This window comes from Mobula hypostoma, chromosome X1, assembly GCF_963921235.1.
Source record: "Mobula hypostoma chromosome X1, sMobHyp1.1, whole genome shotgun sequence".
Taxonomy (NCBI): domain Eukaryota; kingdom Metazoa; phylum Chordata; class Chondrichthyes; order Myliobatiformes; family Myliobatidae; genus Mobula; species Mobula hypostoma.
This window is the reverse complement of record NC_086128.1, coordinates 21,061,462-21,079,464: the sequence shown is the minus strand read 5'-3', so window position 1 is coordinate 21,079,464 and position 18,003 is coordinate 21,061,462. Positions and strand designations below refer to the sequence as shown.

The window sequence follows — 18,003 nt, the reverse complement described above, 5'->3', positions numbered from 1 at the left end:
TGGCTATAGCAGCTTTCAACAAACAAACAAATTGATCCTTGATCTTAACCAAGAAGCTCCATTGCCCAGATCAACAGGCAAATAAAATTATTTTCAAACTACAGTATCTGGGATAGTTTGTATTGGAAGAGATGCTATTTGGTTGGTTTTTAAAATTTAGCATAGATTTATTTAATGCTATTTTGCATGCTATTTATATAGAAATTATTTTACATTCAAGACAGTGAACACAAAGTTGGAAGTGAAAAATCTACTTACTACACATATGTTAGAGATCCACTAAATTCCATTTGAACTGTGTAGTTAACCTGCAATATTAATAGATTCAAAAAAAAGTCATTAATGGAACAAATATTCAACTTTTAAATATTATCACTTTTACTTATGCAAATAAAGTTACCAGAAGCTGTCCTATTTACTACCTACGAAAGTGCAAACATGGTTTAGGCAATTTAGTGCTGAAGTGTCAAAGCCTCATTTATGTTTGTTTACAACATGTGAACATCTAAGGCTACATCCACACTAGACCGGATAATTTTGAAAACGCCGGTTTCGCGTAAAAACGATAGGCGTCCACACCAGGTGTTTTTGAAAGCATCTCCATCCACATTAAAAATGGACATTAGGGCAAATCTCCGCCTACTAGGCATGCACAGGATACACAGAAAACAAGCAGAGGAAACTGTATACTTGGTGTGCATTTGTCCAGTTACAGACTAGAAAAGCTTAAAAGGAAATTGCCAAACGAAAGACACGGTGCGCATTTGTCCAGAAACATTTCCTACAGCCATACTCTCTTCCGATGAAAGGGATGACAGCTACAACTAAATGCAATAAGGCTTGTTACTGGGCAGAAGTGAAATTTGCTGTTACCTCATTTGTTTGCCTTTACTTTTGCCATGTCTTTCTGTATTATTTTGCTGTATTTGACATGTGCAATAAAATGAGTTACTAGGCAAAAGTGGCAATTGCATCTATTGAATGTTTGCACAAGCAATACATTAATAAAGCACCTTGTTAAATGTATAAAACATGCCTGTATCAGTGTTATCTTGTATTTCCATACAATGTTACATTAGGCTGTTACACATCTATTGTCGGATATTGTTGTGGTGTTGGAGGTTGCGTTCAAGAAAACAATGAAATGCCGTGCTGCCTCCACCATTTGCTCCGGCACGTCATGACAGCGTTTTTAAAATTAGCTGGTTACCCCATACACACTACAACGGCCAACCAGCGCTCAGATTTAAACACTCTGGAGAGTGTTTTAGGAAAGCTGCGTTTTTGGGGGAGGAAAACGCTGTTTCAGTGTGGAGAGAGGGTCAAAATGGAGAAAAAGCTTGGTTACAGATTTATCTGGTCTAGTGCGGACGTAGCCTAAGAGAATGCCAGCATTTGTTTATTCCTATTTACCTCTGAACTAATTTAATTGACCACGTTTGTGTTTAGAACACAAGGCTATGCAAGAATGAATGGTCCAGAACTCTAGCTGTTAGCCTAGTACTCCTATCACTGTTATTCTACACCAACATTAAATTTGAGCACAGTATAATCTCTGGAAGAGCCTTTAGCCAATCACTAGTGTCAAGGTGCACGTCAATGGTATATACTCATAATTAACAATGCAGGGCCAACAGTTTCTTTTACAGAAAGACTAAGGCAAATTGTCAAACCTGCAGTGCAAGAATTAACATGGGTACAGAGCATCAACAAAAAAAAGTGAAGTGACATTCTAGTCTCAAAGAGAATCACTTGATTCAAAAGTCACTCTAGGGAACTCAAGGGATTACCCGAATGCCAAATCAAAACTGTGGAAGATTAGGTGTTCATTTAGCCTCAAGTGAATGTCATAGTTTTATGACCATGTTCCATTGGCCAATGACAGTATATTTATCCAAAGGAGGAATGAAATTACATGACACAGGCACCAAGATTTTGTATAATAACAAAGTCAGAAATCAGTGTGGCATTTCTTTCCAAGGGCAACATAGTAGTGCTGTTAGTGTTATCTTGGTTCACCCCTGCGTGTGTGGAGTTTGCACATTCCCTATGTGACTAAATAAGTTTCCTTCAATATCCCAAAGGCTTGTGCTGGTAGATTAATTGGTCCTATTGATCCTAGGTGTTTAGGCAAGCAATAGTTGATGGGAATGTAAGAAAATGGGTCAAATGAGAATTGGAGTCAATGACTGTTTACAAGCTGGCACAGCCCTGGGTGGGCTGAAGGGTCAGTTCTTTATTGCATCCATTTCACACCAAGAATATAGCAGGTCAAGCTATACTCCACACAAGTGGCATTAAAATGTTCAGAAGGACATTTTGCAGACCCAGTTCAAGGAGACATCGTAGAGGCAGAGCAGAGAGAATTTAAAATCGAGCTGGAACAGTAGGCACATTTCACGCACTATAGTTCCCAAGGAGACCTTATTTAAAAAAGAAATAGATAGATAGGCATCCATTAGTCTCGTGAGACCATGGATTTGCGCCTTGGAAGGTTTCCAGGGTGCAGGCCTGGGCAAGGTTGTATGGAAGACTGGCAGTTGCCCATGCTGCAAGTCTCCCCTCTCCACGACACCGATGTTGTCCAAGGGAAGGGCATTAGGACCCATACAGCTTGGCATCAGTGTCATCGCAGAGCAATGTGTGGTTAAGTGCCTTGCTCAAGGACACAACACGCTGCCTCAGCCAAGGCTCGAACTAGCGACCTTCAAATCACTAGACGAACGCCTTAACCACTTGGCCACATGCCAACACAAGGAGACATTGCATTGTGCATAATTAGGCACTTAACAAGGACCAATAAAATAAGCTAGATTTAAGCAGAGCAGCCATTATGGGAGTGGGCCAGAGTTAGTGGGGAGTTGAGGCTTTGACACAAAGGCACAAGCAGAAATTTTTCATCATCTATTATTTCTTATTGCACATTTAGAGCAGTGGGGATACCAGGCAGGATAATGGAATGTTCCTCTTGCAGGATGTGAGCGGGCAGAGAGACCTCCAGTGTCCCTGATGATTATATCTGCAAGTGTCCATCAGGGACCCCCACCACCCAGGTCACCTCTTCTTACTGCTGCCATCAGGAAGGTACACAAGCCACGGGACACTCATCACTAGGTTCAGGAACAGTTATTACCCCTCAACCATCAGGCTCTTGACTCAGGGAGGAACTTCAATTGCCCAGTCATTGAAAAGTTCCCACAACACATGACTCACTTTCAAGGCCTCTTCATCTCATGTTCTTGATATTTATTGCTCATTTATTATTTTATTTTCATTTGCACAGTTCTGCTGTCTTTTGCACACTGGTTGAACACCCAAGTTATTGTAGTCTTTCATTGATTCTATTATGGATTTAGCATGTTCACAAGAAAATTAATCTCAGGGTTGTATATGGTGACATGTACTTTGATAACAAATTTACTTTGAACTTTGAAGAGCATCCAGATTCAGCTTCTAACTGACCACGTTAAGGAGTTGTAGCTAGAACAGAATGAACTCGATCATTTGGGAGGCGGAGGTGTAGATAGACAGGACATACAGGGAGATAGTTACACCTAAGGTGCAGGAAATACAACTGGGTGACTGTCAAGAGGGGAAGGAGATAGGCAGCTACTGCAGAGCAGAGTACACCTGTGGCTGTTCCCCTCAACAAGTATACCAGTTTGGATACTGTTTGGGGGGGGGGGGGGAGAGAAAAGAAGAGAAGAAAGAAAAAGAAGAAAGAGGGAGAAATGACCTAGCAAAGGAAAGCCACAGCAGCACAGCAGTTCAGTCAGGTCTCTGGCACCAAGAGGCAAGCTACAGTGACAAGGGATTCATTGAATAGGGAACAGAAAAGAGGTTCTGTAGACAAGAACGAGATTCGGGTAGCATGTTTTCTCTCGGGTGCATCTCAGAGTCCACAACATTCTTAAGTGGGAGTGTGAGCAGCCAGAAGACGCGGTCCACATCAGTACCAATGACATGCGTAGGAGGGGTGACAAGGTTCTGTAAAAGTGAGTTAGGTGCCAAGGACAGGACTGCGAGGGTTGAGATCTCTGGATTGTTACTAGTGCCATGTGCTAGTGAGGCCAGAAATAGGAAAATCATACAGCTTAACACGTGATGAAGGAGATGGTGCAAGGGGGAAGGCTTCAGATTTTTGGATCACTGGGCTCTTCCAAGGAAGGTGGGACTTCTGCAGGAATGATGGTTTGCACCTGAACTGGAGGGGAATTAATATCTTAGTGGGAAGGTTTACTGGTGCTGCATAGGGGGTTGTTTAAACTAGAGTTGCAAGGGGATAGGAACCAGGGCACCAGAACGGATAGTGGTTGTGGAGAAAGATGTTGTTAAACTTACATACAAAGTCACGGATGAAAAGATTGATCATGGTGAGACTAATGCTCAAGCTGCATATACTTCAATGCAAGGAATATTGTAGGAAAGGTAGACGAGTTTAAGGCATGGATCAGCACATGGAATTATGATATTGGCCATTAGTGAGACTGTTGCAGGAAGGGCAGGACTGGCAGTCAATGTTTCGGGGTTATCGTTTTTAAACATGATAGAGCGGGAGGGGTAACATTACTGGCCAGGGAAAATATCACGACAGTGCTCAGTCAGGACAGACTGAAGAGTTCATCTGAGGTTTTATGGGTAGAAGAGGAATAAGAAATGCATGACCATGTTAATGGAATTATATTATGGACCATCCAACACTCTACTGGATTTAGAAGTGCAAATTTGTAGAGAGGTTGTAAAAACACAAGGTTGTGATAGTAGACGATTTTAACTTTCCACATACTTACTGGGTCTCCCATACTGGGAAAGGGCTGGATGGAAAATAGTTTATTAAATGTGCTCAGGAAAGTTTCCTTATACAATACATAGGAGTCCCAATGAGACTGAGTGCAATACTAGATCTCCTATTAGGGAATGAGGGAATTGGGGAATGTACTGTACTGCTGCATCATAATTTTCATAACACATGCCAATGATATTAAACTTAATTCTCAGACAGGGCAAGTGACAGAAGTCTGTGTAGCAGAACACTTTGCATCTAGTGATCTAATGCCATTAGCTTCAACGTAATTATGGAAAACAACAAGTCTGGTCCTCAGGTTGGGATTCTAAATTAGAGAAAGGTCAACTTTGATGGCATCAGAAAGGATCTGACAAGTGTGGATTGGACAGGCTGTTTTCTGGCAAAGGTGCACCTGGTAAGTGCGAGGCCTTCAAAAGTGAAGTTTGTATGTTCTTGTCTGAAGGTAGCAGGTTTAAGAAAGCTTGGTTTGAGAGATATTGAGGCATTGATTAAGAAAAAGGAGGCATATAGCAGGTATAGGCAGGTGGGAACAAATAAGGTACCCAAGTACAGGAACTGCAAGAGAACACTTTTAGGAAATTGGGAGGGCTAAAAGTAGACAAGTGTCTACTCTTGCAGACAAGGAGAAGGAGAATCCCAAGGGATTCTACAGATATATTAAGAGCAAAAATACAAGATAAAATTGGCCCTAAGATTAGAATGGTAATCTATGCGTGGAGCCAAAAGAGATGGGGAAGACCTTAAATGGATTTTTTTTGCATCTGTATTTACTCGGGTGATGAACAAAGCCTATAGAAGTGAGGCAGAGTAGCAGTGAGGTCATGGATCCTACAAAGATTACAGAGGTGCTGTTTGTTGTTTTGAGGCAAATTAGGGTGGATAAATTCCCTGAGTCTGACAAGGTACTCCCTCAGATCCTGTGGGAAGCTAGTGCAGAAACTGCAGGGGCCTTAGCAGAGAGATTTAAAACATCCTTAGCCACGGGTGAGGTGCCAGAGGATAGCTAATGTTCTGTTTAAAAAAGGCTCCAAGAATAAGCCAGGAAATTATAGGCCGGTGAGCCCAACATCAGTAGTGGGAAAGTTACTGGAAGGTATTCCAAGGGTCTGGATACATATATTGGATAGACATGGACCCATTAGGGATGGTCAGCATGGCTTTGTACATTGTAGGTCGCATCTAACCAATCTTTTTCAAGGAAGTTACCAAGAAAGTTGATGTAGACAAGGCAGTGGATGTTTCTACATGGACTTTAGCAAGGCATTTGACAAGGTCCCACATGGGAGGTTGGTAAGGAAAGTCTAGTTGCTCAGCATTCAAGATGAAGTAGTAAATTGGATTAGGCATTAGCTTCACAGAAACCAGAGAGTGGTACTAGATGACTGCCTCTGACTGGAAGCCTGTTGTTAGTGATGCACCGCAGGGATCAGTGCTGGGTCCATTGTTTGTCATCTGTACTACATCATCCAGATCACTGATAAACCAGATCAGCAAAATTGCATTTGACACCAAGACTGGGACTGTAGTGGACAGCGAGGAAGACCATTAACACTTGCAGCAGGATCTGGACTAGCTGCAAAAAAAAAAAAAGAAAGAAAGAAAGATGGAATTTAATACACACAAGTGTGAGGTGTTGCACTGTGGAAAGACCAACCAGCATCACATGTAGATCGGGTCCCAAAAACAAACAAAAAAAAATAAACAAACAAACAGACAGACAAGCTTCTGGCACATTGGCCTTCATAAATCTGTGTTGAGTACAGGAGTTGAGATGTTATGTTAAAATTGTCCAAGATATTAGTGAGGTCTAATTTGGAGTATTGTGTGCAGTTTTGGTTGCCTACCTCCAGGAAAGATGTAAACAAGACTGAAAGAGCGTCAAGAAAATTTACAAGAATGTTACCAGGTCTGGAGGGCTTGAGTTATAGGGGAAGGTTGAATAGGTTCAAACTATTCCTTGGAGCATAGGAAAATGAGGGGTAATTTGATAGAGGTATACAAAATTACGAGGGTACAGATAGAGTAAATGCAAGCAGGCTTTTTCCATTGAGGTTGGGCAAGAATAGAACTAGCAGTCATGGGTTACAGGTGAAAGGTGAAACACAAGGAACACAAGGGGAAACTTCTTCACTCAAAGGGTTGAGTGTGGGGAACAAACTGCCAGTACAAGTGATGGATGGGGGTTTGATTTCACCACTTAAGAGAAATTTGGATAGGTACATGGATGGGAAGGGTATGGAGGGCTATGGTCTGGGTGCAGGTTGATAGGACAAAGGGAGGTTAATGGTTTACCATGGACTTGATGGGCTGAAGGGCCCATTTCTGTGCTGTAGTGTTCTATGATTCAAGTCGTAATAGTATAAATAAACACATACCTGCTTCTCACTTAGAGGTGGTATAACTGAAACATTACTCATCTGCTTTGTTCCAATCACAGTTTTCATGTACTGGACTTGGCTGGTAAGTGTATCCACAGAAACTGTATAAAAATTGGAGTTACTAATGTTCAGTGTACTCTGAAATTTAAAAAAAAAGCTGTTTCAGGAAGAATGCCTCTGATGGTATTGTATCCACATGAGTCAAAATGTAGATCAGGTAACCACCTTTCAGCATCTTCAATTCACAAGTTACTTCCCCCCCTTCCCCCAACCCCCCACCCCTCAGAGCCATCTGCTTCAATGCTTCTTTTTAATCTATTTCTACATGCCAGCTTTTGAATCAGGGCCCAAGATCTGCAAGTTCATGCATTACCTTCTCCAGAGATGCGACTTGACCTTGCCAAGTATTCCCAGCACTATTATCTTTGCTTTGATATTTTGGTGCATGGGAGACATGGAGTGAAGGAATGCAAAACTACTACACTTTTGTACAGTGAATTTTCAGAGGAACTCTAACATTAAAAAAAAGCTCCAAACCACACAATGCCCAACATGCAACTTAGCTATACTCATTGTCTTATGTCAAAACCATTTTGTAAACTAAACCTGGATCATTACAAGTTAGAAGTTACATAATGAGCTACAGAACTTAGAACAAATACAAATTTAGATATCGTCAGTGGAATATCGAGTAACATCGCTACTCAAAAACTGGTCACCAAACCGTTAAACATCATTGCTGCAGAATCCTCTTTACCACTGAAAGAGGAATAGTATTTCACATCTGATTGTTTCTGTTACCTCATTTTAAATTAACTTCACAGCCTGCCAGACATAATTTTGGTCCCTCAGCTGAAGGATACCTTGTCAACTCCATATCATGGGCTATACCAATTTCCCAAGTGCAAGTGGCATCCTGTTATTAGTAGTCAAATGCCAGTGAGCTACCAGTTCCCGTCTCACAAGCATTTCATTGATGGTTAATTTTGAGGTCACTTAACAGCTATCAATACCTTAAATTACCAATTAGTTGAGGCAATCACAAACCTTCATTATTCATACAGCCTCAATATGCAAAAATAGAACTGTGGCTACACTACAATAGAGATTACATTCAATTATTTCAAAATGTTCCCAAGCAATTCAGTAAAGCAGATAACATCTTTCTATGGCCATTTTCTAATTCACAACACATTTAAAAACAATTAGGCCACCAAAATAGATTTTATTCAACAACCTTATACAAATGGGGGGGGGGGGTGGAAGAAGGGGAAAGAGGGGTGAAGGAAGGTCTGGGGAGAGGGAAAGTGTAAGAAACTAAAGCAGAGGTATTACTTTAATGGAATAAATGAGAATTACTTATTTTCAAACATTACCGTCATATCAATGATGACTCTGGAGTTATTGGCATCAAACCTTACAATAACCACTCTGATTCCATCATCATTCACTACCACTGAACGGGGGAACAAGAAGAAAACAACCAGTCCAGATATGAATAGGCACAGAAAAATGGATATGAAGACGTACAACTTCCTGAAATACAAAGGTAACAAGATTAAAAATGTTTCCTTTAGAGTATTCCTTTCCCAAAGTTCAAGTCCCAGAATGAAAATACAATTCACATCCTTCATTATGTTAGCTACAAGTTTTTAAGCATTAGTAACATGAAACTTTTGGGCAACCTAATAATTGGCAGTATAATAGGCAGAATTGTATCAGTGGGAATTTTAATTTCCCACTATTGACTGGGCCACCCAGAGCGCGAAGGGTCTGGATGGGGTGGAAATCTGTGAAGTGAGTTCAGGAAGGTTTCCCCAAATCAATATAAAGAGGGCACTACTCAGGAGGGTCTTACTTGCCCTGCCTCACTGAAATGGCAGTCAAGGAGCAGTGTGGCTTTAGTGAGATAATTCAAAGTAAATTAATTATCAGAGTAGATATACATTACCATATACAACCACAAGATTCCTTTTCTTGCAGGCAATCACAGTAAATACAAAAAGTAATGAATCAATGGAAGACCACACCCAATAACTAACGTGCTTAAAAAACAAACTGTGTAAATACAAAAAGTGAGACTTGGTTGCAGGAGGAGCAGGACTGGCAGCTCAATATGCTGGGGCTCTGTTTTAGGCATGACAGAGTGGAAGGGATTAAAGGAGGGTGGCAGCATTACTAGTCAGGGAAAAGTATCATGGCAGTGCCCATCAGAACAGACTGGAGAACTTGTCTAGTGAGATGTTATGGGTGGAACTGAGAAATAAGGGTATGTTTACATTAATGGGGCTACATTACAGACCACTCAACAGAATTAGGGATTGAAAGGAACAAATTTTAGAGATTGCAGACTGTTGCAAGAAACAAGGTTGTTATAGTAGTCAATTAACTTTCCACATATTGATTGGAAATCCCATACTATAAAAGGACTAACTAGTGTGTTCAGGAAAGTTTCCTTATTTAATCAGTACATAGAAGACCTAATGAGGGCTCATGTGATACTGGATTTTTATTAGTAATGAGACAGGGCAGGTTACAGAAGACTGTGTTGGGGAACACTTTGCATCCAGTAACCACAATGCCATTAATTTCAAAGTAAATATGCAAAAAGATAGGTCTAGTCTGCAGTTAAGATTTAAATTGGAGAAAGGCCAATTTTGATGGCATCAAAAATGAGTTGGCAACTGTGGATTGGGACAGTCTATTTTCTGGCATAGGTAACTTAAAGTGGGGAGCCTTCAAAAATGATATTTTGAGTACAAAGCTTGTATGTGCCTGTCAGAATAAAAAGGTAAAGATAACAAATGTAGGGAACTTTGGTTTTCAAGAGACACTGAGGTTCTGGTTAAGAGAAAAAAAGAGGTGCATAGCAGATGTAGGCAAGTAGGAACAATAAGGTACTTAGGTGTACAAGATATGCAAGAGAACACAAATAAATCAGGAAGGCTAAAAGAAGGCATAAAGTTGCTCTAGCAGACAAGGTAAAGGAGAATTCCAAGGGATTCTACTGGCATGTTAAGAGCAAAAGGATTGCTAGGGACAAAAAATGGTCTCTGGAAGACCAGAATGGTAATCCATGCGTGGATCCAAAAATATTGGGCGAAATCTTAAATGCATTCTTTGTATCTATATTTACTCGGGAGACAGAGAGAGTCTTCAGAAGTGAGGCAAAGCAGTATCAACTTCATGGACCCTGTACAGATTACAAAGGAGATGTAATACAAAGCAAATCAGAGTGGATAAATCCCCAGGGCCTGACAAGGTGTTCCCTGAGAACCCACCGGAGGCAAGTGTAGAAGTTGCTGTGGCCCTAGCAGAGATACTTAAAATATCCTTAGTTGACAGGAGAGGTACCAGAAGATTGGAGGATAGCTAAGGTTGTTCTGCAGTTTAAAGAAAGAAAAAAAAACAACAGGAAATTACAGGCCAGTGAATCTGACATCAGTTGTGAGAAAGTTATTAGAAGGTAGTCCAAGGCACCAGATATACAAGTATTTGGATAGATGTGGACTGATTAAGGATATTCAGCATGGTTTCATGAGTGGTAGGTTAAGTCTAATCAATCTTGAGTTTTGAAGTTACCAAAAAAGCAAGACAGTGCATGTTGACTACATGGACTTTAGTAAGGCATTTGACAAGATCCCACATGGGAGGCTGGTTCGGAAGGTTCAGTCCTTCAGTATTCAAGATGAGGTGGTAAATTGGATTAGACATTGGCTTTGTGGGAGAAGCCAGAGAATGGTAGAAGATGGTTGCTTCTCTGACTGGAGGCCTGTGACTAGTGGAGTGACACAAGGATCGGTGCTGGGCCCATTGCTGTTTGTCATCTATACCAATGATCTGGATGATAATGTGGTTAACTGAACCAGCAAATTTGCAGATAACACCAAGATTGGGGGTGTGGTGGACAGTGAGGAAGGCCATTATAGCTTGAAGAGGGATCTGTATTAGCTGGGAAAATGGGCTTTTTAAAAAAAAAAAGGCAGATGGAATTTAATGCAGACAAGTGAGAGATTTTGCACTTTGGTAGGATCAACCAGGGTAGGTCTTATACAGTGAACAGTAGGGCACTGAGGAGTGTGGTAGAACAAAGGGATCTAAGAATACAGATACACAATTTGTTGAAAGTGGCATCACAGGAAGATGGGTCGCAAAGAAAGCTTTTAGCACATTGGCCCTCATAGATCAGAGTGCTGATCACAGAAGATGGGATGTTATGTTGAAGTTGTACAAGATGTTGATGAGTCCTAATCTGGAGTATTGTGCCCAGTTTTGGTCACCTACCTACAGGTAAGATTGTAAACAAGGTTCAAAGAGTGCAGGAAAAAGCAATTTACAAGGAAGTTGCCAGGACTAGAGGACCTGAATTATAAGGAACATTGAATAGCTAAGGACTTTATTCCTTAGAACATAGAAGATTGAGAGGAGATTTCATAGATGTATACAAAATTATAAGGGGTATAGATAGGAAACATGCAAGTAGGCATTTTCAACTGAGGTCAGGTGGGACTACAACCAAAGGTCACGGCTTAAGGGCGAGACGTTTAAGGGGAACACAAGTGGAAACTTTTTCACTCAGTGGCACGAGTGTGGAATGAGCTGCCAGTGCAAGAGGTGCATGGAAACTCTATTTCAATGTTTAAGAGAAGTTTGGATAGGTACATGGATAGTAAGAATTGGGAGGGCTACGGTCCTGGTACACATCATTGTGAGTAGGCAGTTTAAATGACGAGATGGGTCAAAGGGCTTATTTCTGTAGTGTACTTCTCTATAACTCCAAGGGGTAAAAAATAATAAATAAGCAATAAAAAGAGAACACGAGATGGAGTCCTTGAAGGTGAGTTTAGTTGAGAGGAAATAGTTCAATAATAGGGTGAGTGAAGTTACTGTCCTCTGGTTCAAGGGTAATAAGTTTCTGAACATGATGGGGCAAGTCCTGTGACTCTTGTACCTTCTCTCTGATGGTAGCAGAGAGAAAAGCATGGCCTGGATGTTTGTGGGGGTGGGTGGCAGTCTCTCTTGATGATGCTGCTGCTTTCCTGGGACAGTGCTCCATGTAGATGTGCTCAATGGTGGGAAAGGCTTTGCCTGTGATGGATTGGGCTGTATCCACTACTTTCGTAAGATTTTCCTTACAAGGGCATTGGTGTTTCCATACCAGGCTGTGATCAACCAGTCAATGGGGAACATGCCTTACGAGAATAGGTTGAGTGAACTCGGCCTTTTCTCCTTGGAGCGATGGGAGGATGAGAGGTGACCTAATAGAGATGTATAAGATGATGAGAGGCATTGATCGTGTGGATAGTCAGAGGCTTTCTCCCCCCCCCCCCCCATGGCTGAAATGGTTGCCACTAGAGGACGCAGGTTTAAGGTGCTGGGGAGTAGGCACAGAGGAGATGTCAGGGGTAAGTGTTGTTTTTTTTTGTATAAACTCAGAGTGGTGAATGCGTGGAATGAGCTGCCGGCAACGGTGGTGGGGGCAGATACGATAGGGTCTTTTAAGAGACTTTTAGATAAGTACATGGAGATGAGTAAAACAGAGGGCTATAGGTAAGCCTAGTAATTTCTAAGGTAGGGACATGTTTAGCACAACTCTGTGGGCCGAAGGGCCTGTATTGTCTGTAGGTTTTCTATGTTTCAATATACTCTCTACCACCCATCTATACAAGTTTGCCAAAGTTTTAGATGACAAGCTGGATCTTCACAAACTAACAAAATAGAGGCACTGTCATGCTTTCTTCTTAATAGCACTAATGTGCTTGACACAGGACAGATCCTCTGAAGTAACAGGAATTTAAAGTTGCTAGCCTTCTCCACATTTGATCCCCCAATGCAGACTGGTTCATGGACCTCACACTTCCTTCTCCTGAAGGAAATAATCATCATCTCATTGGTCTTGCCGACAATGAGTGATGTTGTTGTTGTGGCACAACTCAGCAGATTCTGAATCTCCCTCCGATATGCTGATCTGTCACTGCCCTTGATTCAGCCAACAGTGTGGTGTTGACAAACTTAAACGTGGCTTTGGAGCGCACTCAGTTCACAGTCACAAAAAAAAACTTGTAGAGCAAGGGACTAAGCACACAGCCTTGTGGGGCACCTGTGCTGAGGAAGATTGTGGAGATGTCAATCCAAACTGTCTGGTCTTCAAGTGAGGAAATTGAAGATTCAATTTAATTTCTCGATAGTGATGGAAAAGGAAAGACAGGTCTACAGTTTAGGGTCCCAAACTGGGGTGGGGCTTATTTTGGGGGAAATTAGGCAGGATCTACAAGAGGTTGTTTAGGTGAGCCCTTTTGAAAGGAAAAGAATGAATGGCAAGTGGGAGGCTTTTTAGAAAAAAAGTGATAGCAAGTGTCCAGGAGCAGCACATTTCTGTTAGGGTGAAGGGTAAACCTAGCAAGTTTTGGGAAACTTGGCCAATGAGGGAGATGGAGGCTGTGGTCAAGAGAAAAAAAAACATACATTGGGCCTGAGGTTAGAGACAAGCAAATCCCTTGATGACAAGATTAAGAACACTTGAGAAAATAGGGAGGGCAGAGCAAGAATACAAGGAACTTCATTATGTGGTAACTTGCTGCATAAATGACAAACCAAGTCCTCCTCTACTTGCAGTCAGGTTTTCTCAGTCTAACAGTCAAGTCAAATAAAATCATCCCATCCTGCCCTCAATACAGACTGAAGCCTAACATAGACCTCCCTGTCTGAACTAACACCATTTAAAAAAAAAAATCCATGGACTCAATTTAGAGGAGACAATACAAACTGTTGCAAATCACTGCCCAAGTAGACAACTACCAGAACAGCATCAGATACAATTCTACCTGACATGCAAATCTGCCCCAACTTGCACAAGCAGCTGATTAGCTTAGCTCCATTTCTTTACTGTGTTACGATCTTTCATGAGAAGCCACTTCCAATCTCACCTCAATACCTGCAAGGACTTGTACAAATTTACACTGGCATCCAAGAGACTGCTTTGGTATGCTACGTGTTCTCCAAACCAAGTATTTACTTCTCAGCTGCTACCCACATTACATCTTTAACAAGACCCAATCTTTGTCTTCAATCCCAAAATACAGCTGCCATTTGGGGGCAAGAGATTCTGCAGATGTCAGAAATCTTGAGCAACACACAAAATGCTGGAGGAACTGAGATCAGATCATCAACCCAGTCCTAATGAAGGGTCTTGGCATGAACATTGCCTGCTTCCCTTCACAGATACTGCCTGACCCAAGTTCCTTCTGCATTCTGCGTGCTCTCCTATTAGAGGATCTCAAAAATTAACCAAATGAAAAACCTGCATTCAACACTTAAATTAATCTTTTAAAAAGTTGTTCTAAATTGGCTCACAACCTCAAATTGGTTATCTGACTTGTGGATATGTCTACAGATTTACAGGACCTGTTGAACTAAAACCTATTGACTCAATACTCTTATTAAATACTGCAACCTTTGTATTGCACTTACAGCGTGTAATTGCCATTTCCAGTTTAGTACCAAGTTCAGATCCAATAGACTCCGACATGTGCCTTTAACTTAATTGCAGATATTGTCAAGTTCTGTAATAGGACAGTGATGGCAAATTACTGCCACCAAAATCACTACTGGACTAGGCTATAAATTAAGAGTCTTGGACGTCAACTCCTCAAATCTGTTCAGGCCTCCCCATTGATATTTAGCATTGAGAACTGACCAATTTAAGCCCTACCAACTCTAATCACACTATATGCAAAAGTATGTTACAGATTATAGTCCTTGCATGACTTACGTCCTTTGTGGCTGCAGCCTCTGGTCACTGTATGGGATCAAAGCCACCAATTCATTTACTTGACCTGAAAAATAAAATGAAGGAAGCTCAGCAAATGGGACTTACCCCTTTATAAAAGAGGAAAGTAAAAATAAATTTTTAAATACTTAAAAGACTTGCAGTTTTCCTCCACAGGTTATGCAACCTGAACAAGTATACGAAGGGAGGTCCAAGGAAGAGCAAGAACTCTGGTACAAAACCAAAGTTGGGGGTAATGGGAGAAGGAATGATAGTGGGTGCCAAGCAAGTGGCAAAAACTTAATTGCAGATAATGGATCTGGAAGTTGTCCAAACAAGAATGAGACACCAAATTCAACAGTTTCAGACAGTGTTGCAAGGCCTGTAACCTGCATACTTAGAAGACAAGTGATGTACCTTGAGCTTATGTAGGGCTAAGTTAGAACAGTGTAGGTGGCCAGGATGGGAGTGGGATGTAGAACCAGGATAAGCAAATGGAAGTTCAAGGTCAGTTGCATGTTGAAGAGCAGTCATGCACAGAACACCTTTTGCATTCTCCAACATTGAGACAAGCAGCATGAAAATAGAGTAGTACAAACAAAATTATTGCCCAATTGAACAAGGTGAAGCAAAGAGGTAGAAAAAACAAATGTTGCAACTCCTGCAATTGCATGTAGGTATTACCAGAAAGGGGAGTGGGCATTGGTGGAAATGGAAAGTAAACAAGGGAATTGAGCAGGAAACAGTTTCACTAGAATACGAGGAGGGGAGGGAGGGAGGGAAGGGAGGGGAGGGAGGAAAGCAGCATCATATTGCAAGGATCCCTCAAGGATCTGCTGAATCTACAGTCTGGTGCAGGTAGCAAGAGCAGAATTATAGAAAGTGGAACAGGTGCAATGTGTCCTGTCAATTATGGAGGGGAACCTTGGTCAAGGAAAATAAGACACCATCTCAAACATTTGTGGAGAAGCTATCATAAGAAATACAATGGAGCTGGAGAAATTAGAATAGAATTCTTTATAGGAAGTAGGGTGTGTTATCAGGACAGTGATTAATATCCATTATGCCTACAGTCATTTGTGCATTTCAGGAATAGGCAAGTCAAGAGCCAGAAATGTACCATGTATTGACAGAGTTGGAGGGAAGCTAGAAAAGCTAATGAAGTGGGTTTTGTATTGGAGCAGGAATCAGCATCAAGTCCTGTCAATCTCAGTGATTCACTTATACTTCCAATTCAGTGTACCACTTAATACCATCTTCAGTGGAGAAAGGAATTGCAGTTTCAGTGGCTGATAGCACAAAAAGCATTTTCAGTTTTCAAATCCAACTAAGGCTTCCTGTTACTTGTCACCAACACCCATTTGCCATCCCTCTCCAATTCTACTACTCTTTGGTCACCTCACTTTTATTTGTTCCAAAGTTGAGGAAAGCAGCATGTCATCTGATAGAAAATCTTCCATGAATACCAAAGGCTACATTTAACTGGCAGTAAATGAGCCTTCCCACTTGGATAGTTCTGATTAAAAGAACCTGCAGCAGAAACCAAAAACCTACAGCACAACACAGGCCCTTCGGCCCACAAAGCTGTGCTGAAAATGTACTTACTTTAGAAATTACCTAGGGTTACCCACAGTCCCCTACTTTTCTGAGCTCTATGTACCTGTCCAGGAGTCTCTTAAAAGACCCTATTGTATCTGCCACCACCACTGTCACCAGCAGCCCATTCCACTCACTCATCACTCTCTGCATAAAAACTTACCCCTGACATCTCTGTACCTTCTTCCAAGCACTGTAAAACTGTGCCCTCTCATGTTAGCCATTTCAGCCCTGGGAAAAAGCCTCTGACTATCCACACGATCAATGCCTCTCATCATCTTATACACCTCTATCAGGTCACCTCTCATTCTCCATCACCCCAAGGAAAAAAAAGCAGAGTTCACTCAACCTATTCTCATAAGGCATTCTCCCCAACCAGACAACATCCTTGTCAATCTCCTCTACACCCTTTCTATGGTTTCCACATCCTTCCTATAGTGAGGCGACCAGAACTGAGCACAGTACTCCAAGTGGGGTCTGACCAGGGTACTATATAGCTACAACATTACCTCTCTGCTCCTAAACTCAATTCCACAATTGAAGGCCAATGCACCATATGCTTTCTTAACCACAGAGTCAACTTGCGCAGCAGCTCTGACCCCAAGATCCCTCTGATCCTCCACACTGCCTAGAGTCTTACCATTAATTTTAAATTTTTTCTTCTTCCGTGAATAAGTACCAACCAAAATTTCTAGCATCCTCTCAGATCGCCTTGATTTGCAGTACTTCCCCCCGACAGTTCCAACAGTCTTCTCCACCCCACCCCCAAAATGGCTTTTACTACTGCCATGATTTAGACATCCCTCAAATCTCCATCTCACTTCAAACTTCGCTTTTGTTTTCTCCACCCCTCCCCATTCACAACTTAAAAAACGATTCCGAACATTTTCCTAGTTTTGATGAAAGGTCAAAGATCTAGATCAACCCAACACTCAGGGTTTCCAGCATCTACAGTGTCCTTTTCAGCTTAAATTGTATACACTTGTAGCCATTTTAATGGCTTTGATCAACTCTAAAATGCAAGTTACAACTTCCTACCCAATTTCAGAAACATTCAAGACCCCGTGTTCAGCTGGTAGGAAAATTAGGCACATCTACCCATCTCAAGTATTGAAGTTACAGGACAATCACCAGGTACACAAGCATTTCCCTCAACCAAATGTTTAGATCGCATCCAAATGTGGATCTCTACAAAGGCTTATTTCTTGTTATGATAGGAAATTGACTGCCTGCTTCAACATTTCTGACGGTTATAACATGATCCTACCACAAGTGACAACTCACTACCACATTGTCATCTGCGCAGACCACCATCTCCCTGGTTTCCTCAGCCCTCCGCACCTCCAGACAATAACCGGGAACTGCAGGGGGTAACAACACCCTACACCTCAGCTGGGGACCCAACCAGTCCTTCCAGGCAAGGCAGATATTCACGTACATCTCCTCTAACCTTG

The 18,003-nt window shown here is 41.6% G+C and overlaps 1 protein-coding gene across 1 annotated transcript in view; it reads right to left on the bottom strand.

Annotated features, from left to right (window-relative positions):
* Positions 1-18,003, bottom strand: part of tmem106c (transmembrane protein 106C) — a 69,428-nt gene that overhangs the window by 30,977 nt on the left and 20,448 nt on the right. Inside the window, exons 2-5 of the mRNA XM_063038107.1 lie at positions 14,957-15,020; positions 8,562-8,721; positions 7,183-7,323; positions 259-308 (exon numbers count right to left, since the gene is read on the bottom strand). Of these exons, the coding sequence (XP_062894177.1) occupies positions 259-308; positions 7,183-7,323; positions 8,562-8,721; positions 14,957-15,020 (415 nt within the window). The remainder of the gene's footprint in view (positions 1-258; positions 309-7,182; positions 7,324-8,561; positions 8,722-14,956; positions 15,021-18,003) is intronic.